The following is a 26,779-nucleotide window of genomic DNA, read 5'->3' as shown; positions in this document are numbered from 1 at the left end:
TTAAATCTTCCTATATTTAAGTCTTCTATCAATTTAATAATTAATATATCATGTCAATTTCATATGCTTTATTGGGCACCATGTGCATTTTTTTCCTTGCACTTTTTGTATCTTTCTTATTGACCTGTTCTTTTCTTATTCTTTTTGGGCACTTTGTTTCTTCAAGAATGACTAGCAAAAATAGTTTAGTTTGTCTACACAATCCTTGTAAGTATTAACCAATTTACAAGCATATTAGGTCAAAATGAATTTTCTTTTATGTGTATTTGATATTTATGTTAAGGTTTAATTAAATTCAAATTCGTACATATCAAGATTTATTTCTAAATTCAATATTTTCATTTTGATTGATAAACTATTAGAAATAATTTCTCTATCTCACATGTGTGAGAAAAAGTTAAGGAGTACGATTATTTATATCTTATTCTTCTAAAACTTTCGACTATAAAATTATACTAGATATATTATTTTCATCGATATGTAATTATTGAAAGAAGAATAACTTTTATGCTTGTACACATTAAATATACACCAACCAAGTCTTAAACCATCCACCTAAAAAGGGGTAGTAATTGCCAACCTATCCTTCCTGTGATCCAACTGTCATTCACAAGTGCAAACTTCACCTCACAGTACATTATTATTATTATTATTAAAATTATTACCATTATTATTAATAATATTTATTTATTTACTTTGTGTATTAATTTTCAGGTAGCTTTGTTTTTGGTAGTTCAAATGGAGAAAATTATTATATGAATTATATATGGATTGCATTGTTTCAACATTAAAGATATGATTCATTATTCAAAAGAAGAGTACAGAATTAATTTCTTAATAATATACATTAAAATTATTACTCACACAACAACAAAATTAATAAAAGAGAAAAAGCTCAACATTTGCACCGTATTATATAGTTTATTTAGTTTTAGACTTATGACATTTTTTATATTATTTTAATTTCATTAAATATCGTGAAAATAATAAAATTATTTTTTTATTCAACGTGTTATATTCTTTTGATCGCTTCAAGTCATTAAAAATGTGATCACATAAGAAATGTGAGAGTAAAAACTATAAATAACAAATCAATTATTATTTTTTTTCAAAAAAAGGATGTTCACTTTGCTATGTATTATATTCTAATATTTTATTTTAATAGAGACAATTATTCTCTTATTATCTCAGCAACATAATAAAATTTTAAAAAATCGATAAAATAAATACGATGTATATTCAGTTAGCTGTTATTATAAGAAAAGAAAAAAAACAGATTCATTACAAAAAAGCTGAAATTCCTTTTACCATTTCTCCACCTCTCACTCTTCACTTTGTACTTTGCACTAAACACTCCTTCTTCTTCTCCATTAACACAGATCCAAATCTCTTACTACTTCAGCTCAAGCTAAACGGGTCGGGTCTTATTCAGCGCAAAATGTGGTTACTGCAACTCGATGAATTTGATTTGATGTTCATCTTTACTGTTAATTTCACCTCAGAACCTCACTATTACTCCTAATACTTGAAGTGCTTTCTCGATTTTATAGGTAATTTTCACTGCGATTACGTAATGTTTGTTGAATTTTATAATTTTGTATTTATTTTCTGCTAATTTTGGTAGCAGATCTGTTTGCTTATTTGATTCCTATTTGTTTGGCATTGTTAGATTGAACGGTCAAGTTTTATTTATTTTCAAATATGATTTTTGAAGGTTTTCTGATAGTATTTTTTTAAATTTTTTTTGAGTAGCTTTAAATTTGATTTTTAGAAATTAATTAGGAAATCTATGATGAATTTATGCAGAAAATTAGATTTATTGGAATGAGGAGTATTAAGTAGGGTGGAGTTAGGATTTTCAGTAAAGTGATTGAATATATAAAAAAAAGAAATATAATGATAAACTATCTATGATTTTTTTTTGAAATATACTATGTATATGATTTATTTATTTATTTATTTTTAACTTGTATATATGGTATGATTTTCCGGCTTGCAACCCTGGCTCCGGCGTGGACTATTAAGTAGCAAGACCTGTATGTCGTTCAGTCTTCAGTGTCTGCTTCTTTGATTATGTGGGAAGTATAAAGAATTGAGAATTTGAAAATGTTGTTGGTCCTTATGAACTATCATTGCATTATATTTGTGTAATGGAAGCTTAGGATTCCCTATTACTGGGACCTCATATGAGTTGGGGTTGTTCAATAGTCTTAATTAACCCAACTCTCTTTGACATTTACTTGAGAGAAGAATTATGAATGTGGTAATAGGTAAACCCAACCCCCCAAAATAATAATAATAAAAATTTCATGATTTGGTAGATTTTTTTGATGTAGTTCTTCTTCATGAACTGTTTCAAGCTCCGACCTTGAATAAGCATTATCATGACATGAAGGTTGAAAAACTTGTGATTAAATGGGTTAGTTCAGTCCCGGGTTGACTTGGAGTGGTTATTTTCCTTCCAGTTGCTTATTAGATACTATCATGTTAGAGTACTTAAGTGCTAGCTATTTGTATGTATTTTTTTTTTCTCAAAACATCTCTTGTTTATTAATAATATAATTACAAAAGAGGGTGGCATAAGGCCTAACACCTCTTCTCACACGCAACACCAAAAAAAAGAAAAGAGTTTCCATCCCGGAAGGCTTCTTCTTCAGTTGGAGTTTTTACCAAAACTGAGGGTGGCTCATAATGCCAACCAGAATGGTTTTTCTGTTTTTGACCCTAAAGGAGGCAAGGTTAAGTTTATCCATCCTCAAAAGGCTTATTTGTATGTATTAGCTCTTGCTCTTCTTCTTCAAGACTCTTTTGTTCATGAAACTGAAAAGGAAATATTTGGGATACAAAGTTTTTTCTGTTAATGTTTCTTCTTCAACTATATTATTTTCTAATCATGCTTATACTTCTGTTTTGAGCTGTTTAATATATTCGACATGGTTTGGTATCTCTTAGCATCTTTCATTTTATTTTGGTGTAATCATTCATACATCTGTAACATTTTTCGCCCACTTCCTTGTTAAGGTTTTCTTTATTTCTGGCTTAGAAAGTGATATGGCAAGTTTCCTGGTTTTGCTTTCCGAACATCTCTTTTGCATTTTGTTTTGTTTATTTCTTGGTATCAGCATCTATGAGATTGGAGAGCTTTTGAAGTAATTATAAGTTGTTAGTATGGTGGATAAGATTTGCTTTCACCATACAATGTTATTTGACTGACTTTTTTTCTTTTTCTTTTTTAATTCTTCTTTTTATGGTTCCATGAGAACATGTTTAGTTTTATTAATCTTCTTCTCCAGATGGTGAAAAATTAGTTCAATGTAGAACAATTACTAATTCTTTGCTAAGTGCTTTTGGAACGTATGTGTAAATAGAAACATTAGATGGACGCATAGTAATTGTCAATTGGAATCCATAAAAAAAGTCATACAGTTATAGTTCATGAAAATTTAGTGCAGATTCCAGACATATTTCTTGAGGATTTGTGTACAACTTTGACTGCATAGATGCTTGCTATGTCAAAATGTCTTTTTTTATCCTTCCTCTCTCACCTTTGGTGTTTGTTTGGTTCCCAAAATGTTCATCTACTGAATTATTCCAGGACGACCACAATACTGGCAGCATAGTGGCTTTCAATCCATTGAAGGTTTCCTCATGAGAATGTACTACACCAATCAACTGCTACATTCTCTTTTTGTTGTAGCAACTCTTCTTTCGCTGTGCCGCGGTGATCTAAACTTAGACAAACAAGCCCTTCTTGACTTTGCTGCAGCAGTCCCACATGGCTGGAAGATCAACTGGGATCCCGCCACTCCTATCTGCTCATCTTGGGTTGGCGTTACTTGTAGTAATGATGGAGCCCATGTGGCGGAAGTACGACTTCCAGGAGTTGGACTCATTGGTTCACTTCCAAAAAATACTTTTGAGAAGATGGATAGCTTAAGGATTATCAGCCTTCGATCCAATCGTCTCAGTGGAAACCTTCCTTCCTCTATCACTTCACTTCCTTCTCTCCATTACCTGTTCTTACAGCAAAATAACTTATCTGGACCTATTCCTTCTTCTCTTTCAAATAAACTGAATATTTTGGACCTATCTCATAATTTCTTCACTGGAAAGATACCTGAAACAATTCAGAATCTGTCGCAGCTAACAGGTTTAAGCCTCCAGAATAACTTGCTTTCTGGACCCATACCCAATATTACTCTTCCAAGGCTAAAACATATTAATATAAGCCACAACAATCTCAATGGTTCTATTCCATTATCCCTCCAAAAGTTTCCAAATTCCTCATTTGTGGGGAACTCACTCTTGTGTGGACTACCCTTAAATCCTTGTTCACCTGTTCTACCACCATCCCCTCCTTCCCCTTCCCCACCTGCACCCTCCCCAAACACTCAAGAAAAAAGTTCAAAAAAGAAACTTAAACTAGGAGTTATTCTTGCTATTGCTGCTGGAGGGGTTGTGCTGGTCTTGCTGCTAGTTGTGATCCTGGTTTTGTGCTGCCTGAGAAGAAAAAGGGGTGATGGCAGAGGTGTGCGGAAAGGGAAATCTCCGGGCGGAGGAAGGAGTGAAAAACCGAGGGAAGAGTTCGGTAGTGGGGTGCAAGAACCTGACAAAAATAAGCTTGTTTTCTTTGAAGGCAGCTCTTACAATTTCGATCTTGAGGACCTATTGAGGGCCTCAGCTGAAGTGCTAGGAAAGGGGAGTTTTGGAACTGCTTATAAGGCTATTTTGGAGGAGTCATCAACAGTGGTGGTTAAAAGACTTAAAGAAGTCATTGTGGGGAAGAAGGACTTTGAACAGCAGATGGAAATTATTGGTAGAGTTGGACAGCATCCAAATGTGGTTCCTTTGCGTGCTTATTATTACTCCAAGGATGAGAAGCTACTGGTGTATGGTTATTTCTCAATGGGCAACTTGTCAATGCTCTTGCATGGTAAGGCATTATATGCTCTCATCGTCATTCCCTTTTTCTATTTCTAGTGTTTGGTAGAGTAACTTGATTCCTTTGTGATTATTCCTAATAGTAAGTTTCTAACACAATATAAAATGCACTCAAGTAATGTCCTAAACGAATCTAAACAATGTGAATTTGAACTTTTAAACTTGTGAACTGGTCTGAAAAGAAGCATTCTTTCTTGTAGCTATTGTAAAGTTAGAGAAGAAAAAGTCTTTTCTTTAGAATATATGCATCAGTTTGATCTTTCTAGGTCTATTATATGAGTATAAACAGCTCTTATGTTATTCTGTATCTATTGTTTCTGTAGCAACATATTGACACTTGCTGGCTTTCTTTAACCTATCATTGGTAGTTTATCACTCGCACAATCTTGCTGTTTTTCTAACTGGAAAGCTGCTAGTGCTGAAAATTCCATGCATGATATACCTAATATCTATCCTGGAAGACTACATCAGAATAGAACTCATCCTCATTCACTAACCTGCATAAACTTATCAATGTCAAGTATACTGCCAATGATGTTATGTACTGCTGATATTTCTGTTCTCTAATTCCCTATCAAATCCCCACTATCATTTAGGAAACAGGACTCCGGGAAGAACTCCGCTGGACTGGGAGTCGAGAGTTAAAATATCTCTTGCAGCAGCTAAGGGGATCGCCCACATCCATTCAATGGGTGGTCCAAAATTTACTCATGGAAATATAAAGTCCTCAAACATCCTACTCAAGCAAGATATGGAAGCTTGCATCTCAGATTTTGGTTTAGCCCCTATAATGAACTTCCCTGCAGCCCCATCCCGATATCCAGGGTACCGGGCTCCTGAGGTGATAGAAAGCCGAAAGCATAGTCATAAATCAGATGTCTACAGCTTCGGTGTGTTACTACTCGAGATGCTCACTGGTAAGCAGCCAATGCAATCACCAGGGCGTGATGACATGGTTGACCTTCCTAGGTGGGTCCAATCAGTTGTCAGGGAGGAATGGACATCAGAGGTTTTTGACGTCGATTTGATGAGATTTCAAAACATTGAAGAAGAGATGGTACAAATGCTGCAAATTGCTATGGCATGTGTTGTAAAGGTCCCAGACATGCGACCCAACATGGAGGAAGTGGTTAGAATGATTGAAGACGTCAGGCAATCTAACTCCGAAAACAGGCATTCTTCAGAAAGAGAATAGATCCTATGATTCAAATGTGCATATCCCTTGATTCCTTGGATTTCTGACTTACAATTTGCAAGTGCTGAGAAGTTCATTCGATTTCGATTACCCAGTGCAACAACATACATGTTTTCTTTCCCTAAATTTTCTGATTCAATCCTATTGACAAGTGTATCTAGTGATAGTGTGGATTTGTTTTCCTTAGGAGATATAGTAGACAAGTTAATCATCTTCCTTTTTCTTTTCGTTTAAGAACTCTAGTCATTTGTTGTAAGATTCAATCTGCACTGCACTTATTCAACATCTCTTTTATGCAACATGTCGAAGCAATTCATTTGCTGTGTGTTCGGATTTTGGTGTGAAATACTTTTTCTGGCATTCAAACACCAAGTAATTTATTAATTCTAGTGAGTATTGGATAGTGATATCGTTTATTTAAAGTGCCATGTGTTTTTATTTGTAAATAAAAATTATAGTATGTATTGGTGTTCTTTTTGTTCACGTGACATAAAGTTGGAACCACAACAATTAAACTTCACATCACTAACATGGAATTTGAACTACACAATTCGAACTTCATGACACCATACTTCTCAAAGTTCAAACTATAAATCGAACTTCATAGCACTATCGTAAAGTTTGTATCGCAAAACTTAACAACGCTTTTAATCAATGGCTAAACATTAAATAATCTATTAACACTGGCTAAAATTCAAATATTGGTCCTAAAAGTGGTAACTTAGTGTCTTTCCACAAACTATGTGCACATTATGACTTCAGTAGACTATTCTAGAGCCTTGCTTCTGGGCCCCACTATAAATATGGTTAGGAATAGCATTTCGTATACGTTATGTAGAAATAATATTTATTTACTCATAAAGTAGCAGATTGTTTGCATATATTTTGAGATTTATAAATTTTATAAATATTTATTCAGCTATAAAATGGAGTAGATATTTTAAAATTAAATACTTAAATATCTCTTCTTATTTTTTTTTTGTTGAAATGGACTAAAAATGAGTGTGTTGTATAAATGGTAACAGCCTGAATATTGTTTTCTATTTCTTACATAGGATTGGCTCAAAACCTAATCCGAGCTCTGCAATTTTCCATTCAATTAATTGTCTTCTACATCTTCCTCTTCTTAATTCAGGTATTTTTCTGCATATCACTGTAAATGAAGAAGATCTAGATTTTTCCGCATGAACAATCCATTAGATCTCTTAGCTTTTCCTGTTTGAGTTATTATAAGCTTCAGTTTTGTAATTCTGTGACCTTAATTTGTGTGTAACTGTTTTCTACTTTACTTGAATATGGAGATCTGTGGAGTTTGATGAAGAAACTGTTATTATAATTGCTTAGGACTTGGATTAGAAGGTATACGGACTGAATTATGGCGTCGAAGCGCATATTGAAGGAGCTTAAGGATTTGCAGAAGGATCCTCCCACCTCATGCAGCGCTGGTATATCGGCTGTACTTTTTATGTTTGCCTTACACTTCTGATTGCTGAGCTTATGTGCTAGTTTTGTTAGCTGAAGTCCAATAATTAGGTCAGTGTGGTTGAGTTTCTGATGTTTTCTGCGGTTTTTGTTTTGCTAATGTTGCTAGTTTAGAACAAGTCTGATTTAGTAGTTCGCTGAACCTATTTTTGCTTTCTGTACTGGCAGAGTTGCATAATTTTAAATGTTTGTTTCTGTAAAACTTAGTGGCATTAGCTCCCGGTGGTAGCCTAGTTGTCCAAGAGCTGAGTTAGAGTAAGTATGTTAGCATCCAAGATTAAAATCTCAGTAAAGGTGAACTAGGTGAATCATTACCATTTGCCTATGCTTTGGTGTAAAAGGTCATAAGATACATGTCCTAGTTGTAGGTAGCTGGTATAGTTGGTGTACTAAAAGTGTCTGTTAAAAGCTTGGACACTAATGTTATGGAAAAAACTTATTGGCATCATTAGTAGGTTGATCCGTTACGTGTTAACAGCAGCTGAATGCAGATTCGGCTCTCTTTTATTTTGTTTTTGCTTAAAGTTTTGTTATATGATAGTGGTGTCCAACCAAGTTGTGCACAACCCAGGTTGTATTGCATCTTATATTGGTTTTTGTTTCTCACTTCTGAGATTTAGCATTCAATATATGGCACTTGAAGATTGTAGTTACTTATAATTGTCTATCATTTCTGCATCATTCTTTGTTGTACTTCTCCTAATGCATATTTTGTCATTTTTCTGATGAGGAACTGTTTTTCCACTTAGATTTAGGTGCTGAGTGTGATTATACATTTGTTTTATTGAGTCTTTTAATCACATGGATTTTATGTCGACATTAACTAGCATATTTTGTAAAATACAGGTCCAGTGGCTGAGGATATGTTCCATTGGCAAGCAACAATCATGGGGCCTACAGATAGCCCTTATGCAGGAGGTGTATTTTTGGTCTCAATCCATTTCCCTCCTGATTATCCTTTCAAGCCTCCAAAGGTATGCCTATGCTCTACAACATCCTTATCATTTTCTTCATTTCTTGAAATCAGCTGGAACTTTCATGAATGACACCTCACCTGTCTAGTTGTGTCCATATAGAATTGAATGATAGTAAAGTTCAAATTACTGCCTACTTCGCCATCATCTCTTGTTTTTATTTATAGTAGAATGTAAAGATCACATTGACATTCTTCCATCAGCGCTGATAAGACAGAATTGAACGAGAAGAAATCTAAGACAAGGCTGGTGATGTGCCACTGTGAGGAAGGGTCACAGGGTCACAGAGTGCGCTAGCATTAAAAATCCTGACATTTGTTTGTCAGTGTGGTTTTCTTACCACATAGATAAGACCACGGAATTACATGGTGGAATACAATACACTCAAAATTGATAGATAGTTTCATATTTCTTTGGAAAATGTCAGGAAGCGTTGGAAACTAGTTACTAACTGCCTGGAACTTCCTTATGATCATTCCCCACTACTTGAGATGACATTTGAAGTCTTCTGTTGAGAAGCTTATCTAGTCTCTGCTCTCTTATGTTCTGGTGCTAGAGTGAGCTGGTACTTCAGGGTGCTGTTCATGCTTATAAGTATGCTAGTTTTTACACCACAGTGTCCACATAACATGATGTAGAATATGACTACATAATGTAGAAGATGGCTGGCGTTTGTTTGCTGCTAGATTAGTTTTACCTTCATGGTGGTTCTGTAGGTTCTAGGAATTTTGTTTGTTTCAGGCACTGTTTGAAATTTGCAGAATGAGTTCTTCTCTTTCAATTCTGAGAACGTGTTCGATTAATAGTTTGACTGGTTTTGTGGTGATGAGTCAAGGGTCTGATCTTTTAATTGTTATTTTGTTTCAGGTGGCATTTAGAACTAAGGTTTTCCATCCTAACATCAATAGCAATGGAAGTATATGTTTGGATATCCTTAAAGAGCAATGGAGTCCGGCTTTGACCATATCTAAGGTTTGTATCTTGGTCTTTGTTTGTGTCCCAATTAAATGTTGCTATGTTTTTTTCTGGTCTTAGATTTCTTGATGAATGTGAGTCCAAGCCAGAGTCTGGATTTAACAAAATAATGATGATGGTGGTGGTGTATGATTTGATTTGGTGGAGAATGCTAGACTTTTGTTATGTTTTGTTGTCCAGACTTGTTGAGTTTTGATCTCCTCTCTCTTCATAATTAAGGACTTTGAGGCATTGGAATCAAGGCTCAGTGGGCCAAATGATCTGGCCTGGGAGTAAACTTAGTAAAAAAAGCCTTGTGTCAATATAAATGAATGTGAGAACTGTGATTGGCAAGTTATACTATGGCTTTACTAATGTGATAGTGCTTTGGAAATAGGATGATTAAGACTAGCATGTTTGTATTTGAAGAGAGAATGCGAGCAATAATGTCAATCAGAAGGAAGGATAGAGTAGAAAAGGAAAGAACAGTAACTAAAAATTATCATGACTTGTTTAAACTAAAAACAGTAACTATACAACAACATACCCAGTATAATCAGACCTTACTTCTAACTCAGAGGTAGAGAGGTTGTTTTGACCTACGATGCAAGGAAAAGTAGTCCAGAAAAAAGTAACAGAAGTCAAAAAGATATTTATTAATAAACAAATATCTATGCCCTTCAAAACATGCTTACCTTAAATAACATATTTGTTCTGTCAGATGTCAAGCAGCACCTTAGCAAGTATGATTCCATTTAGAATAAGGAAAGTGAGGGGAAGTATCATGTTCATGTCTTTATTAAAGAAAGTCGAGTGTGATATCTTTTGACATTTAGGCTCCTATTTATATAAGTATTTACTTTATTATTGTCTGATGTAATGACTAGTCCTTCTGACTTGCTTCTGCTAAATCTTTGGTAGAAATTAGGTGAACTACTTATGGCAATTTTGTCTCTTTCTGTCTTCCCTTTTCCCTCTAGTTGATGTTGATGCAGATGATTTATTTTCTAACTTTTGTGGTACGCGTTTGTTGCTGAGTTGAGGTTTGGGTGTTCAGATTTTTATTTAAATGAGAGATAATTTAGTGGTAATATTGAGCTGTTACTGCAGTAAAATCTTTTGAGCAATACCTGCCACTTTAGATTGCTCTTTTTGCTCCAGAAATGGTTTTCCTACAACTCTCATATAATCAACTGATTCGATTCTTATATTTTATGTTCTTTTTTTTTCAATAAAAATTTATGTTAGTTGCTTTTCTTGATGTCCTCTTCTTAGCATGTTTCTATTAAACTATCCAAAATGTGATGAAAATCAGTTTATGTATCAAGTCACAACTAAATCTTCTGGAAAAAAGGCGAGGGAAGAGCGTCTCTGGTTTATATGTCTTATTTTTCAATTGTCATTTGGATTTTGTCTCACACTGCTATTTTATGTTTTAGGTCCTGTTGTCCATTTGCTCTTTATTGACAGATCCAAACCCAGACGACCCACTTGTACCAGAAATTGCTCATATGTACAAGACTGACAGGGCCAAATACGAGACCACTGCTCGTAGCTGGACTCAAAAATATGCGATGGGATAACGGCAAAATTGTCCTCGGGTGTGTCTGAGACACTTTCAATTTCAATTACTTCATTTTGCTTTCACTCCTAGATGCAATGTCTTCATTGTGCTTTGGATGAAAGAACAAAATGTTGGTAAGGAAATCAGTTTACGTCGACTCCGATCATGTCAAGGTTGTCAAAAGACCGAGATCTTTCAATATGTGAATATTTATTTGTTGAATTTTAGTGAGGGGAGAACCTGAAATGTAATTTTATTTTTGCTCCTTCCTGACGTTTCTTGTATGGGTGCTATCTTTTGAGTGGTAAAAATTCCAGTGATTAAACAGCAACTTTTTCTCTGTATGAGACCATTTTCCTGTGATCTGTTATATTATTAGTTGTGTGCAAAGCAGGTTCTTGAAAATCTGTGTAGCTAGCTAATCATGGCTCGCTGCCGTCTTCCATGAGATAAGTTCTCCCTTGTATTTTGGTCTTTAAAATTTGACTATTTCCTTCATGTGCCTGGAGATATCGGTGACTCTGGATTCAAGGCTTTTGGTCATGTCGTTTTAGGACAGCTGCAAGAGGTGCTGACGATTCGGCTGAGGCTAGTTAATGTGATGGATTGAGCAGATGATTCTAGAAAAGTGGGAACCACAGTCTGCAGGACTAAGGGCGACTGACTCTAATGCACACTGAGGTCATTATCTAAAGCCTTGGGAATCGTTTACTTATGAAGTTATTTTAACGCATCCCCTCAATTTCGTGAAAAGGTAAGCAGTGTGTCAATAAACCAATAGAAGTTATTTTTGGAAGAGTAGTTTCTTCTGTATAAAAGTTTAGCTTGTGTATGGATCACTATCAAGAAAGGTCAAAAGTATGGTGGTGCAATTAGGAAGCTCCAGATGTTAAGAGTTGCATTATTTTGAGGTGAAATTTGTCTGTTAGTATAATTGAGTTGAAATTAGAAGGGGTTAGGATGATAATGCAAGAGTGGGGTTAATAAAGAAAACTATATGTGCAAATGATTATCACTTGGTTTACAAGCAAACAAGTCTTTTCAGCCTATAGATTAGATTCACGTGCCATGCTATCAGCCCTTTTTTCTTTTTGCTTCTTATTCAAGTTAAACGTTTCGATATATCTTGGATCGCCTTTCTTGATAACAGACATTTGATGCTTCGTTTAACTCGTGTCAGTTGTGTGAAACACTCATTTGTATTATATGCTAGGTAAAAAGTTGTTATCTAAAGAGAATAGCTTCTTTGTAGCTTTCTCATGGATTTGCTGTTAAAGACAAGGTGCGTCGACTTCGCAATAGTTTCCTCCTAATTTCTTTAGTACTTTTGTGGACTGATATGAATTCTTTAAGCCTTTTCCCGTTTGAAAAGATGATTTAACTAATGGCATGGTTGAATCATAATTGATTACGTGTAAAAAATAATTTTGCAAAATTAATACTATTTGCAATTAACTAGTAAGTCTTTTCTCATTTGAAATAATAGAGATGAATCAAATTTTTAGGATAATATAGACGAGTCTTTTTTCATAGTTCAATGTAGCTTTTTCCCACTATTTAAAAGGTAGGACCTTGGCTCATTATAGAAACCTCAAGATAGTCGTAGAGCACCAATGGAGGCTTCCTTGAAATTTCGTATTCCAAAATCAAGAGAACATTGTGCAAAGTTAGGTAAAAAGCAAAATGCAAGACCAGAGACTTTCTGCTGTGTATAAATACAAAGAAAAAGAAAGTCGGGGCTGCCGGGTGTGGGGCTGGGGATGTTTGACATGTCTAAAATCACCAGCTGTAAAGAAGATCCTCTTGTTTTTAGTCAAGTATAAAATTAATATTTTACTTCTTCCGTTTTAAATTTATTTACCACTATTCAATGACACATAACTTAAAAATAAAAAGACTTTTAGAATGTACTGTTTGAAACAAGACTTAATGAGAATTATGTCAATAAACATAAATGAGAATTTTAAAACTAAATTATTTTTAAAACATTCTTTAAATACGTGTCAAACTAATTAGGACTAGAAGATCCTATACCCATTTGGTCCACATTCTGCATTTTTAGTCCACTTGCACAACACTTCTCTACTAGTTGCGAACTTTTTCTTAAATTATTGAAGTTGTCTATAGAGTATAGAACATATCATGTTAGAGTAACATAACACGAAAATTCATATAGATAACCGATTGAGTTATTAAAATTTCTCGAATAACCTCTTTTTTGACTTGAGACTCTAACTGACTGACAGGGAAGGTTGTTTTTTTTTTTTACTCTTCTCTAGAAACTTCCATATTTTTTACTTTTTTTTAATGACTCAAACATGTATACTTCCTCGAGATTAAAGGTAAAGGGTGCTTATCTACATTTTCGAAGGAAGCTTGACGTGGTAATAAACAAACACATAAAACAAAAGCATATATGTATAGTATACTTTAAGTTATATTTATTACATCCAAATTTAAAATTTTGTTGTGCTTCACATTGTATATGTCCCAGTGTGGAATCGGATCCAAATTGGGGCCCCAACCTGTTTTGTCTGCGTGGTATATGTGGCCTTTCAGAGCTGTATATTATTGTCCCATGCACTATATATCTTGAGTGGAGAGTGAAACTCCAACCTTCTCTGTTTATACTTCCTCTCTTTTCTTCGCTATTTTTGGCTTTAGACCTCTAATTATATCGTAGAAAGATCTATTTCCCGCCAAAAACAACAAAGAAACTAATCTCTTTTTCTTTTTTCACTCATCAACTTGTTTCTCAAATCATTTGTATCACTGCAACTTTTTCGACACTTAAAAACTTTTTATACAATAATATTGGTCACTATTCACTCACTTCAACCAGTTCTTGATTGTTTTAGTACTCTTTTTTGAGCTTATGATGATGTTTTTTTGTGCTCTTTGAAAAAAAAAATCTTTTAAATCGAACTGTAACTTTAAGTTTTTGGTATACCATGACGGAAAATTCAGTTCCGGTGATTAAATTCACTCAACACATAGTAACTACAAACAAGCATGTTTTTTCTGAGCATGACGAAAAATCCAATTCAGAGTTACAAAGAGTTGTGAGGATTATACTTACAGATGCCGATGCTACAGATTCTTCCGATGATGAAGGCCGGAATACTGTACGGAGAGTGAAGAGGCACGTGACGGAGATCAAGCTTATGCCGTCAACCAAATCGATCGGCGACAGAAAACGAAGATCGGTGTCTCCGGATTCTGACGTCACTCGTCGGAAAAAGTTTAGAGGCGTTCGTCAAAGACCGTGGGGTCGTTGGGCTGCAGAGATTCGGGACCCGACCCGCGGAAAACGGGTGTGGTTGGGTACTTATGACACCCCAGAAGAAGCAGCTATCGTTTACGATAAAGCTGCAGTTAAGCTCAAAGGTCCTGACGCCGTTACCAATTTTCCGGTATCAACAGCGGCGGAGGTAACGGTGACGGTTACGGAAACCGAAACCGAGTCTGTTGCCGACGGTGGAGATAAAAGCGAAAACGATGTCGCTTTGTCACCCACCTCAGTTCTCTGTAACAATGATTTTGCGCCGTTTGACAATCTAGGGTTCTGCGAAGTGGATGCTTTTGGTTTCGACGTTGATTCACTTTTCCGGCTGCCGGATTTTGCTATGACGGAGAAATACTACGGCGATGAATTCGGCGAGTTTGACTTTGACGATTTTGCCCTTGAAGCTCGATAGAGTACGAGGGGCTATTTCGTCCATTTTTGCAAATGGGTTCACTGGTTAGTTGACTAGTGACGTGGCACTTTTGGCGGGAATATATATATAGTGATTAGCAGTCTCTATTCATAAGACTTTGTGAGAGATTTTTGTTTTTATTTTTCTGTTAATTGTAGGTGAATATTGTAATATGAAAAATTTTGTAGGGTGAAATTGAGTTAATTAACGATGAAGATAAGGAGAGTGAAGGGGGATGTGTGTATTTTACGATTGAGGTGTATTTTATGATTCTGAAAAAAAATAACTTATCATTTTTACGTTGAAAATGTAAAATTGAATTCTATTGGAAATATAAGTTTTATTCGTAAAAAAAATAATCAATATTATACCCCTTTAGATTTTTTAAGATGATGCTTCTTGAGCATTAACGTTATAATTATGTGCACTTATTTTTTTGGACGTGTAAAAAATTTGAACGGGAAACAAATTGTTTTTAGGTCTATTATATAAAATTATAAATAGCTAACAAAGCTACGATACTAAATAATATATTGTGAGAGCAATGTGCTAATCTAAAAAGACGTGTTCAATGAAATGAGAAAGATTTTTGAAAATTTAAAAATTAAATTTATCTTGTTTGAGATCTAAAACATAATCATTATTATTAATATTACAATAGTAATATTTAATCTTTCTAGTGACTAAAGAATTTTAAAAACTTGCTACTTTGTCAATGTATGTGGAAAAAAGTTGACCATAAGATACACTCTTTAAAATTAAGAATTTGCTGTCTTTTATTTAATGTAAATAGAAGAAATTAATGATATTACTCATTACAGTCATTTCTAACTCCTTCAAATTCATATGTTGAGATTAAATTTTTAAAAAATATTTTATTCACTAAAATATATTTAAATATTTTATTATTGGATGTCCCCTTCGAAACGACGTCAATATTATTCAATGTTACATTTTATTTAAATATTTCATTTTTCAAGCTATATATGTGTGACACGTAGCTACTAACAAATAGATGTTGAATTTTCAATGTTATAGCACAACCACAAAGTCAGGGCGGCTAAGGAGTGATAGAAATTCCACAAATAAAAAAATTTAACATTTCCATTTTAAAATAAGTTGTATTTTTGACTTGAATAATAGATATATTTAGTAAGAAAATTACTCAATTCTAAAAATAAGTTAAAGTAATTTTTGATGATGTCAAAACGTGTGTATCAAACAATATTAATTTTATTAATTAAAAAACACCACGTATTTTGAAATTGAGAATATATGAAAGAAAAAAAATAATTGAATAAATTAAAAAGTTGGAAAAATAAGATAAATACGAAGAAATAGGATTTAGTAGGGTCTATTGGTTGGTGACCAAATTGATCCGAAAGCAACTATATATATAGCCGCCTTCCACTTAAGTTTTCCACTTATTACAATTGGATTTAATTTTAATTATATAAATGGATAATATAATATATTTTTTGTAATAATATAATTTATTGTAGCATGTTGTCGACTTTATTTCTAAAATCCACGACTCTACATTAATGTCCTGACTAAATTTGAATTACTCACCGTAAAATCTATATAAAGATGACGCTTTCATTAGAATTTTCTTCATACTCGAGATTCAAATTCAAAATTTCTAAGTAAGTGTGAAAGTGGAACTAATATTTTAAAATCGGGGCGTGAAGCGAAACGTTTTATACCGTACAGGACGAGACGTAAGCCCCGAGACACGAAACGTAGTCTCATCTCTCACGTATATTCAATTTTACTAATACAATAAGCAAAACTAAATCTTTCAATGACATTTAAAAATAGTATTATAATTATATTTGAAAAAACGTCATTACACCAATAATAAAAATATAATTTATAGCAAAAAAATATATTTAAAAATTAAAAATATCCGATCATATATTTTTACGTTGAAAATTTACATTTTTATACTTGAGACTTATGCCTCAAATTTTTAAACCTACATCTTATAAATATACATTTCTAATTCACGCTCTAAAGCGTTTTTGATACGCTCTACCCTAATGTGTTTGACAACACCGGGTGAAACACTCATTATTTAACTTATCGCAAAAATTGTGAAAGTGGAATTTATTATAATAGAATTGAGACTATTGACTTTTTACTATGGCGCAACAAATTATAGGGACCTATAATAATGATAATAGACAGGCAATATAATAATTTATTTAATAAGTATAGTCGGTTTCTTAGTTGACTGATCAATTGATATTTTTAATTTTGATTTTTTTTTATCTGTATAATATAATATAATCAGAAATTAAGGAAATTGTCACTTTTAGATGTGTCCCTTCTTTTGGCAAATCCACTTCATATTAACTGTATATTCCTTTATTTTAGAAAATCAAAGTGTCTATTATATTATTGTGGAGTTGATTTTTTTTAATCAAATAATTGTCATAAGAAAAACATGAGGATATATATATATATACTAAACCAATAATGCAATCATTATTTTTTCTTACTTTTGTTTAAGCACTGACCAGATATTATTCGTTTGATATGACATTTTTGATAAATTTTAAAGTGATGAAAATTGAACACAATTACAAGTAAAATATATATTTTAGTGATGATCATTTGTGATTATTATAAGCTTGTTTATTCATTGATTTTTTATTTTGAAATTTGTTAGTATTTTGAGGATTGTTAGTGTATGAAGATTTGGACTCAATTTCTTTCGATATATTTGATTTTTATAAATATTCACTTATAGTTTTAAGAAAGATAATATTTAATATCTTGATTGTTCTGAGAACATCCTCAATGTTTATGACTTGTGAGATTTCAAAATGTTAACTTCAGATTTAAGGAAGATGATAATTGATTTCTTAATTTCTTTACGAATAATTAACAATGAAATATTTAAAATATCTTCTTGAAAAAAAAGTTATTTTTCTAACGCGAATTAAGATTCCGAATAAAGTGGATTCTAGAAATCCTAACGAAGCTTAAATATTGAAGCAGTCAAAGTAATTATGAGACAATATAGAAATAGATTGAAACCGTCAAAAATAATCATGAGTCAAGTAAAAAAATAGATTAAAACAGTTAACATTTGTGGTAAAGTATTTAGATTAAGTTAAACATGCATGGGTCAAAGTACTTGAAGTTAAAATTATGGGGGATCAATCTCTATCATAAAAAATTCCGAGTAGATTGATTATTTAAATACTTTAACTTTAAATCTTAAATTTACTTTAAATCATTTAAAATATAATACATGATGCATATGACCCATTCATATAGACACCAACAAACAATAATTATGTGCCTTATTGAGCCACCTTCAATAAAAGTTAACTAAAAAAGATTCAAAATAGAAAAAATCAATTGGACCCAATCATCAAGTTAATACATGCAAATGTGTAATCATTGTAGAACCCAAGAGGCTTTACAAGATTAGTGCTTTGGGTAGTTCTATGGCCCATAATTTTATTGTATCTGACGTGATCGAGATCGAATATTTATATTGAAAAAAAAATTATTTTTCTAAAGTAAAAGTGAATTAAATTGATACATTGTGAATAATAATAAAAAAAAATTAATTTCTGACTTATTTATGTCATATCTCATTGTTAATCTTTCCAAAAATGACTAATGACGAAAAAGAAAGAAGAGAAGTTGTAAATTTTTATGGGGTATATCATTATTTATAACGTTCCAAACTTCATATGATTAAAGTTTTTTTATGTTTGAATTTTTGGTAAAAGTGATTGAATTTAGCCATACATTAATGAAGTTGAAGCTATTGCTTGTCTATAAATTTTGAAGTTGAAACATAAAAATTTAAATTTCTCTTTTTGTGAATTTATAATTTTTAAAATGTGATGTTGTGTTTAAACATGCATTTTACTAGAGGAAATTTTTTTAAAAGTTTTATATGATTCACAAAATTCAACTAGCATGGTGTGTATATTGATGATTAGATTCAAGACAAATTACAACTCCATAAAGACTTTGTAGTTCCTACAAGAGTCTTCTCTATGTCTTTTTCATGTAAAACAATTCAAACTTTTCCACAAAGCAAAGCACGTTAAGTTTAAGGAAGCCATATTTGTATGACTTTTTTTTAGTCATAATGTCGTCTTCTATATCTTCAACTGATATAGACATGAGAACATGCGATGTACACGCAAGACTGGTCTAATATTTAATCGCACTCAATATATACACAAAATTAAATTTAGTTTATTATGACAAGTACATAATTTAATATAAATATCTGATATCGTGAATTTGTTTCTGTATTCTATTCCCCTAAATCTCATCTTTCTTTTTCAAATGGTATGTTTTATGCCCTAGGTCAGCAACATCAAGTAGAAAGTGTAATATACAAAAGAAAAATAATGATTTTTTAAATATATAAATATAGTTTTTGTTTAATCATATGTTAGAAAAAAAGTTATCATTTAATATGGAATAGATGAAGTATAATCTTTTTCTAAATCAACAACTAAGGCATCTTATACACATTTCGCTTGCAATTAGCTTTTTAACAAAAATAATGAGTGACGAGTAAAAAAAAAAAAAGAATTGATTAAAGATTTTTGTGAAGTTAATAATATGCATCTGAAGTGATGTGAGATAGAATTACAATCTACAATTTTTATGTTTAAGTAAATTATTCTGTATTTATACGATAATAAATCAATAGATTACAAATTTAATTTTCTAATATACTTATACATTAAATTTGGATTAAGTTTCACACCCTTTAAATTCTTATACACACGCAATTACTTAAAAGCTAAAGTAGAAATGTGTCTATAGCAAACACAAATTAATACTAATATAATTTTAAAAGCTAAAGTAGAAATAAGTGTCTATAGCAAACACAAATTAATACTAATATAATTTTAAAAGTAACTTTGTTATTTCTTTTTTCTACCAATTAAAAAGTGATGGCATAAAATTATTATTTTCAACTTATATATTTTTATTTCAATTCGAACAGCTTTGCGGCCCAAGTGGTATCGAACAGCCTTGCGGCCCAAGTAAGTAGCCCAAAACTGAGATACTTATAAGGGCAATAGAAACACTACTCTCCCAATAGTATCCACAGAGAGAAAGCGTTGCATTCCCATCGGCCGCGAAGATAAACGAATCATCCGATTGAAAGGTTAGCTTCTCATCTCTTATCTGAAACAAGGTGAATTTCTGGAGATATTGTTATGATTTTCTCTATTTTTTGTTGTTTTTGATAGTTTGGATTAACTTTTATGTATTTTGAGCATCTAGGATAGCTAATTAGAACGATTTAGGGTTTATGTGCGAGTAATAATACATATTACATTCATGTTCCTTTTTTATGTATGTTTGAATTTATGTGAAGCAATGTGAATTTCTGGAGCTATTTTACGATTTTTCTCTATTTTTAGAGTATTGTGATAGTTTGCGTTAGTTTTTATGTTATTTTTAGCATCTAGATAAGTTACTTATGAGGAATTAGGGTTTAGTGCGATTAATAATACACATTACAATCATGTTTTGTCTTTCGCCTGAGTGAATTTATTCGATACAAGGCAAATCTGGAGCTATTGTTACAATTTATTCTATTTTTGAGTATTGCGATAGTTTGAATTAGTTTTTATGTATTTTCCAGCATCTATAGAAGTTACTTACAAGGAATTAGGGTTTATGTGCGATAAAACAATACTCATTATATTCATTGTTTTTGCCTGTGAGGATTTATCTGAAAAAAGGTGAATTTCTGGAGCTATTTTTTGATGTTATATATTTTTGGATGATTGTGATAGTCTGCATTAGTTTTTAAGGTTTTTGCGCATATGAAAAAGTTACAAGGATTTAGGGTTTAGGTGGCTGATATTACTCCATATTATTGTTTTGTGTGTTAACTAATTTGTTGGTTCGTATTGGTGTAGATCTTAGTGCAATCATGGCTGAAGAAGAGAATCAAAACGAGTTGGTAGCTGATGTAAGTTCAGCTTTTCCTCTGCCTGTGTTCCTCTTTAGAGTATTGTTGTTTGAAGTTTCGGTATTTGCTATATCGGTTTGCATTATCTCTTGGTAATTTCTTTCTGTTTGTGCATGACTATGAAAATAATAATTCCTTGCGTTAAGTGCCATGCAGTGTGTATACTTCTTGAAGAGTTTTAACCAACAAAAAGGCACACTAAATAAGAACCCCTAATTAAGGATTGAGTTTATTTTATTTTTTTGCAAAGAATGCTTAGACAATTTAAAAAGCCAACCAATAAGTAATGGTTTATAATAGACATATATTTGTTACCTGAAAAGATAGTAAGAAACCTTATACAAATGATTGAAGTTTATAGACAGTATTAAACTTTACAATGTCGGCATTTTGTAACTTAAGTCCTTGAGAATTTTTATATTTTAGTTGTCAGGACAAAGTGCTTAGGTTTTCTGATGTCCGTTGTTCACATCATCTCTTCAAACAGTGTCTGGTTTGGCTTCCAACATTCTGATATCTTGGATATTTGTTAATAGGATCACTGAACTACACAATTTAATGTTAACAGTAATGCCACAGGATTCACTTGCAACCTAAGTTGTGTTGGTTGGTTTAATTGCAAAAATATCTAAAAACTAATAGTTGTGCTTCTATGGAGCTCCTCTTGTGGCCCCATTAGCATGGAGTCTCTTATGCTTTTTCTAGGGGTGTATTTGCAGGGGAGGGATTATGTGGTACCCCTTAGGTTGTAGCCATTGTTGTCATCTCAAACTGTAGATAGAAATGGTGTTGGTCGCTTACCTCTTCAGTTACATTCAATTGAACAACACAGAACAGTTGATTAGTTTTACCTCGATTTTCAAATTGATTGTTGTTGATATCACACTGAGCCTATTTTGTGTGGTTGCTACATTGGTTTCATTATCTTTTCCTTCTTTTTCTATACATTTGCAGATAGCACCTTTTGATCCTACAAAAAAGAAGAAAAAGAAGAAGGTCGTAATTCAAGATCCGGCAGATGACTCTGTTGATAGCTTGGCGGAAAAAACTGAGAATTTATCTGGTATTTAGTTGTAAAACCTGGTTTCACCTAATTTTCTCCATAACCTTAAGAGAGATGGTAGTGTATAGTTGCATAGTCAATCTCTTGCCCCCTCCCCAAAATCCCCAAAAAGATGCATTCTCTCACATGCACACACCATCTGAAGAGAAAGACTACTGAAGAATATCTGAAACTTGAATGTGATTTCTCTCAATTGTTTTCTTTGCAGTTTCTGAGGGCCTTGAGGCTACGTTTTCTGGTAAAAAGAAGAAGAAGAAGCCGGTTAGTTTTGTTCAATTCCACATGAATTTGTTTTGATTGAATTATCCATGAATACCTTGCCCCCTCATCTATTTTCTGGCTCCAACCTCTCCTGGAAGAGGACACTGGTGGAGGACTAAATGGTGCAATAGGAACATGAATGTTTACACGTAGAGGGTACAGAAAAAGAGGGTGGGAGTGAAGAGATGATTAAGGGAAGCTTGTTTTTTTTGCTTTCTTATGTATCTCAAGAAACCCATTTCTTTGAACTCCCCTGACACATAATACGGTCAGTTTTATCAGTATAAGATTTCGCGTGGGTTAAAATGCCACAGAAATAGTCAAAGGCTTAAACTTATGACCTCATTATGTTTTAGTGTGATTCACTCAATAATACAAGACATTAGGAGTATTTTCTTGAGATCCATTGTCATGACCCATCACAAACCATTTTAAAACTGTGCAGGCACACTCTGATCTCCTGAGTGATGAAAAAGAAAGTGTCGGCGAGGATGTAGATGGTGAGTTCATCAATTTTCAGCTTTCTTGAGTTTAATAGTGGCAATTTTTGAGATTTAACCTGCTCTCTTCTTCTAGATCAACCCGGAGATGATGAAGAAGCTGGAGAAATTGTCCTACAACAGTTACCTTGGGAGGGAACAGATCGAGATTATGAATATGAGGAGGTATTTTCTTAATTCTTTGTATTTTCTGCATATACCTGATAAGAGACTTTTAGAATGCACTCGATTGTCCAAGATAATATGTAGCTACCCTCACATGGACTTGAGCTGAGTAATAATGCATCACTACAACCTCACAGAACCAGTCCAGGCATACAATTAAAAACCTTGTGTAGTTTGTGTAACCAAGTCACCATAAGTTTCAAAAAGTTGTCAAATGTTTGGTACTTCGATGGTTATCTTATGCTTATGTAAACTCTTTGATGGATAACTAAATAACCCTATCATTTGTATACAGTTCTAATGTAAGGAATCTGTGCTAAGTCTAGACTCTAGGACTATATTGCAAAGTGGTGTCCATTGTGCTTCTTCATGCATAGGTTGCCTGCTTTGTTTGCTATATGGAACTAGTAGCGTAATTCTGATTGTTGTTTCCTGATGCACACTATTTGTTTGATTTTAGGCTTTTTTTTTAAATGACAATTGAATTTCGCTTTTTGATTCTGCAGCTTCTGGGCAGAGTATTCAATATTCTCCGTGAGAACAATCCCGAGCTTGCTGGAGATAGGCGAAGGACTGTTATGAGGCCCCCTCAGGTTCTTCGTGAAGGCACAAAGAAAACTGTGTTTGTGAATTTCATGGATCTTTGCAAGACGTAAGTTCTTTTCACTTGGTTTTCTTTCCTTGTAGCCTTTGCATCAATTACTGTTATCGACTTGTTTTTGATTGAATGTTTTATGTTCAGCATCATGTATGTGTGTAGTTTTTATTGTTTTGATGACAGGGATCATATGCTAATTGCTTAGTAAGTAATAATGTGTAGATGGTCTTTGCACCTTTGCCAATTTCCTCACAACTTACAATTGCTAGTGATGAGTAGTGACTACCATATTCACCCATCTCAATATAAATAGTCTTGTTTTACATAGCTTTGTCTAAGAATTGACATTAGTTGTTTTAACTTAGTTAAAATATGAAATTTCCGTAGAAACCTGCATATTTATTTGCCAAAATGATTTCACTAACTCAGATAACCCTGCTACTGTGTTCCTGAGACAGGTATTAACTCAATAGTGCCAATTAGTTTTCGGACCAATGCAGTAACATCTTCTTATCTATAGAAAGTGGAACCTTAAAACTTGGAACACCACCATGTGACGCTACAGAAATATGTGCATAATTTGTTTGGCTTTCAATCTAATAACTGCAACTGGAAATTATAAGTTACTGTGGAAAACCAAGCAATGCATTATAATAACCCAAGTTGGCTCAAACACCAAATATATATGGAATCTTGTGTACTCTGAAATTATCAATTTCTGTGGGAAACCACTCCCTGCATCATAAATACTCAAGCCGGCTCAAACATCAAACTGTTTATATGATGGAATATTGCTGCACTGAAGTAGCTTGTGTGTAACTCTAGCTACTGGCTCTTTCTCTATCTGAAATTTGTTTCACACAATTGTATTTCGTGTGAATTTGAAGAATATAGTTAGTTTATTATAATTGATCGAGCTTTTAGGTGCTTAGTTTGATTTTACAAAACTGATCATGGGTTAAAATCTAATTTTTGATTGAAGTTGGTCTTCGAAACTATCATGCTGTATAATGTCACATGATCGATAGTAATGTGTTATAGTGGTATCACTAATGAAAGGTTATCATTGGATTCCCTGTGAGTTTTGGTCAGTTTATCTTTCTGTATGTTAATACCTGATTGCACTGCTTGATTAATTGTTTCCTATTTACAGGATGCATAGGCAGCCTGAGCATGTTATGACTTTCTTGCTGGCTGAAATGGGGACTAGTGGATCACTTGACGGGCAGCAAAGATTGGTCATCAAGGGAAGATTTGCTCCTAAGAATTTTGAAGGAATCCTCCGCCGATATGTCAGTAAGTTCCAGTTATCAATCCCTGATCTATATATGCAGGCTGCAGCTATTTGGAGATGGCATTCTTTCTGTTTTTATATATTAGTAAATAGTGCTTTGTATGCGCTTCTGCATCCTACGATCTAACAGCCTTTTCTCGGCAATGTTCTTTTTCTTTCAGATGAGTATGTCATTTGCAACGGCTGTAAAAGTCCAGATACTATCCTTTCAAAAGAGAACCGTCTTTTCTTCCTCCGATGCGAGAAGGTATTTATTCAAATAGATGTGCGATATCCATTAATTATCTGCATTCAACTTTCACTTTGTGAATGTAAAAGCATATCTTTGTAACTTGTGCTCCAATTTTTCTTCCATTAGACAAATAGAGAATAAGACTTTGTGGCAGGTGACTGTCTATGTACTTTTAGGTTGTTTCCTTTGAATCCATGCGGTGCAGGGTGAGTGGGGTGTATAGAGTTCTCTCATTGGGCTTTCGTTGAGCAAGTGCTGGTGCTTCTAGATTCTAGGCTCTACCTCTGGGACATCCTCTGACAAAATGTGAAGTTTCAATTGCCAGATCATATATCTTAGTAATATGAGATCTCAGGCCTTCCCTTTATATTAATTTATTTATACTGGGTTGCTATTTTTTTCTTTTTTTTTTACTGGGTTGCTTTTCTTGAATGAGTTGTTTATGCTTTTTGATCATGTGCTATCTGTTCTACCTTCGAGAATGCTTTAGTATTCCCATCTCTTAACCAATCAAAAAACAAGAAGGCTTTAGTATTCCGTATCTCTTTCAACCCTGCCTGCTATTTACCATAAAAAAGAGGAAAATGGCTGCTTTCTTATTTTACTGGATCACTTTTAAGAATTGTTTGGATTTTTCCTTCTCTCTTGTTTCTTTCTTCCAATTTGAAAAGGGTACTAGGAAAATATTGAATAACGGAAAACAAGTTAGCTTTAAATTGTTTATTTCTCATGTTAACTAGTTTTTGTTTTGTTTATTTTCTTGCAGTGTGGCTCTGGAAGATCAGTTGCTCCTATCAAGGCTGGTTTCGTTGCTCGTGTTGGACGTCGGAAAGCTGGGACCTGATACATACGGCTTGGGGATTGAATATCTTGTCATAATAGAGTATGTTGGAGTTTTGTATGTTTTGCTTTGTGTTTAACCTGAGGAGACTTATTGAAGTTTGGTGCAACTTTGCTTATGAAGAGAGTTGGTTTAGATTTACTTTGTTGGGAGATGTTATCTTGTTTATTTCTATAAAATGTGGCTTATACTTGTTTTCCTCTTATATTCAACTGCTAATCTTGTTGGACATGCAATGGCCGAAGATGGCCACAAATATTTGCCTTTTGTGTGCAGTAGATGATGATCACATAATCTTTGTAGTGATTTGCATCCAGAGGTCACTTTGGTTATGAAACTATGAAATGTAACTTTTGATAAGCATTAATAAAACATCCATAATTTTAAGATAGAAAGTTGATTTCTTCTTTCACTTGTTCCTGTGAAGAATGTTTAGACAAATTAACGAATCACAAGCCTGTTTGTGGCCTAAATGTTCTCCTTGGAGAAAATCCTCTTCTTTTTTTCCTCTCAAAGTTGAGGTTGGTTGATAAAGCTTTTAGTTTAAGAAAAAGCATTTTAAAATAGAAATTGAAAAATCAAAATTAACTTGGTAATAGAATTGTGAAGAATAGTCAAGATGAAAATCAGTGAAACGTACCAATTCAACCATAATTTTTCTACTATCTTCTTCAAATTGACTTGTGGGATCACACACACTAACCATGTTATTGCTGATGGCTTAATAATAGAGTTGTGAAGAATAGTCAAAAGATGAAACATCAATGAAACCTACCAATTCAACCACCGACGTCCGATATACGTTTCACATTTACTGCTCCGCGTCCCATTTGTCTAATTATTGCAAACGCATATACCCTTATCAATAAAAAATGACACATATATTCAAGTCCAAGAGAAAGTCTTAACACGTTGCTATTTCGAGTAGTTGAAAGATATTTTTGGCCCTTTCTTAATACTTAACAACAGATTGATTTAATCAAGTCCAAGAGAGTTTTTATAGATCTGTTTGTGAGACTGAGAATTATCCAAACTATGAT

General features: G+C 33.2%; 4 protein-coding genes across 5 annotated transcripts; all 4 read left to right on the top strand.

Annotated features, from left to right (window-relative positions):
• The first annotated feature begins 1,258 nt into the window (after positions 1 to 1,258).
• LOC107023412 (probable inactive receptor kinase At5g58300) lies at positions 1,259 to 6,469 on the top strand. Its single transcript, XM_015224102.2, is given in 4 exon segments — positions 1,259 to 1,550; positions 3,596 to 4,933; positions 5,538 to 6,127; positions 6,129 to 6,469. Coding segments are annotated over 3 exon segments (1,914 nt in total). The 5' UTR covers positions 1,259 to 1,550; positions 3,596 to 3,648; the 3' UTR covers positions 6,168 to 6,469.
• Positions 6,470 to 7,104: 635 nt separating this feature from the next.
• On the top strand, positions 7,105 to 11,473 carry LOC107023435 (ubiquitin-conjugating enzyme E2-17 kDa). Of its 2 annotated transcripts, none has more exons than XM_015224129.1 (5): positions 7,105 to 7,271; positions 7,481 to 7,581; positions 8,465 to 8,592; positions 9,460 to 9,564; positions 10,986 to 11,473. In XM_015224129.1, the coding sequence occupies exons 2-5, from the start codon at positions 7,512 to 7,514 to the stop codon at positions 11,127 to 11,129; spliced, it is 447 nt and encodes a 148-aa protein (XP_015079615.1). In that variant the 5' UTR covers positions 7,105 to 7,271; positions 7,481 to 7,511; the 3' UTR covers positions 11,130 to 11,473. The 2 variants fall into 2 exon arrangements, with proteins under 2 accessions (XP_015079615.1, XP_027773373.1); XM_027917572.1 differs by having other exon boundaries at positions 7,117 to 7,271; positions 7,438 to 7,581.
• A 2,117-nt stretch (positions 11,474 to 13,590) lies between these two features.
• On the top strand, positions 13,591 to 15,142 carry LOC107023434 (pathogenesis-related genes transcriptional activator PTI6). Its single transcript, XM_015224128.2, has one exon. It carries the CDS (start codon positions 14,062 to 14,064, stop codon positions 14,806 to 14,808), a length of 747 nt encoding a protein of 248 aa, XP_015079614.1. The 5' UTR covers positions 13,591 to 14,061; the 3' UTR covers positions 14,809 to 15,142.
• Positions 15,143 to 19,823: 4,681 nt separating this feature from the next.
• Positions 19,824 to 25,951, top strand: LOC107023729 (eukaryotic translation initiation factor 2 subunit beta). Its single transcript, XM_015224510.2, has 10 exons — positions 19,824 to 19,969; positions 20,733 to 20,785; positions 21,740 to 21,848; positions 22,057 to 22,109; positions 22,555 to 22,609; positions 22,686 to 22,774; positions 23,281 to 23,426; positions 24,526 to 24,668; positions 24,828 to 24,913; positions 25,665 to 25,951. Exons 2-10 carry the CDS (start codon positions 20,747 to 20,749, stop codon positions 25,740 to 25,742), a joined length of 798 nt encoding a protein of 265 aa, XP_015079996.1. The 5' UTR covers positions 19,824 to 19,969; positions 20,733 to 20,746; the 3' UTR covers positions 25,743 to 25,951.
• Positions 25,952 to 26,779: the final 828 nt, after the last annotated feature.

Source organism: Solanum pennellii, chromosome 6 (genome assembly GCF_001406875.1).
Source record: "Solanum pennellii chromosome 6, SPENNV200".
NCBI classification, from domain to species: domain Eukaryota; kingdom Viridiplantae; phylum Streptophyta; class Magnoliopsida; order Solanales; family Solanaceae; genus Solanum; species Solanum pennellii.
This window is presented reverse-complemented; position numbering and strand designations above follow the sequence as displayed.

Excerpts from the sequence above, each read along its gene's own strand:
- LOC107023435 (XM_015224129.1), top strand. The coding sequence starts at position 7,512 with ATGGCGTCGAAGCGCATATTGAAGGAGCTTAAGGATTTGCAGAAGGAT. Across the intron at positions 7,582-8,464 it reads TCCCACCTCATGCAGCGCTG|GTCCAGTGGCTGAGGATATG; the intron begins GTATATCGGCTG and ends TGTAAAATACAG. Across the intron at positions 8,593-9,459 it reads ATCCTTTCAAGCCTCCAAAG|GTGGCATTTAGAACTAAGGT; the intron begins GTATGCCTATGC and ends ATTTTGTTTCAG.
- LOC107023434 (XM_015224128.2), top strand. The coding sequence starts at position 14,062 with ATGACGGAAAATTCAGTTCCGGTGATTAAATTCACTCAACACATAGTA.
- LOC107023729 (XM_015224510.2), top strand. The coding sequence starts at position 20,747 with ATGGCTGAAGAAGAGAATCAAAACGAGTTGGTAGCTGAT. Across the intron at positions 20,786-21,739 it reads AAAACGAGTTGGTAGCTGAT|ATAGCACCTTTTGATCCTAC; the intron begins GTAAGTTCAGCT and ends ATACATTTGCAG. Across the intron at positions 22,775-23,280 it reads GAGATTATGAATATGAGGAG|CTTCTGGGCAGAGTATTCAA; the intron begins GTATTTTCTTAA and ends TTGATTCTGCAG.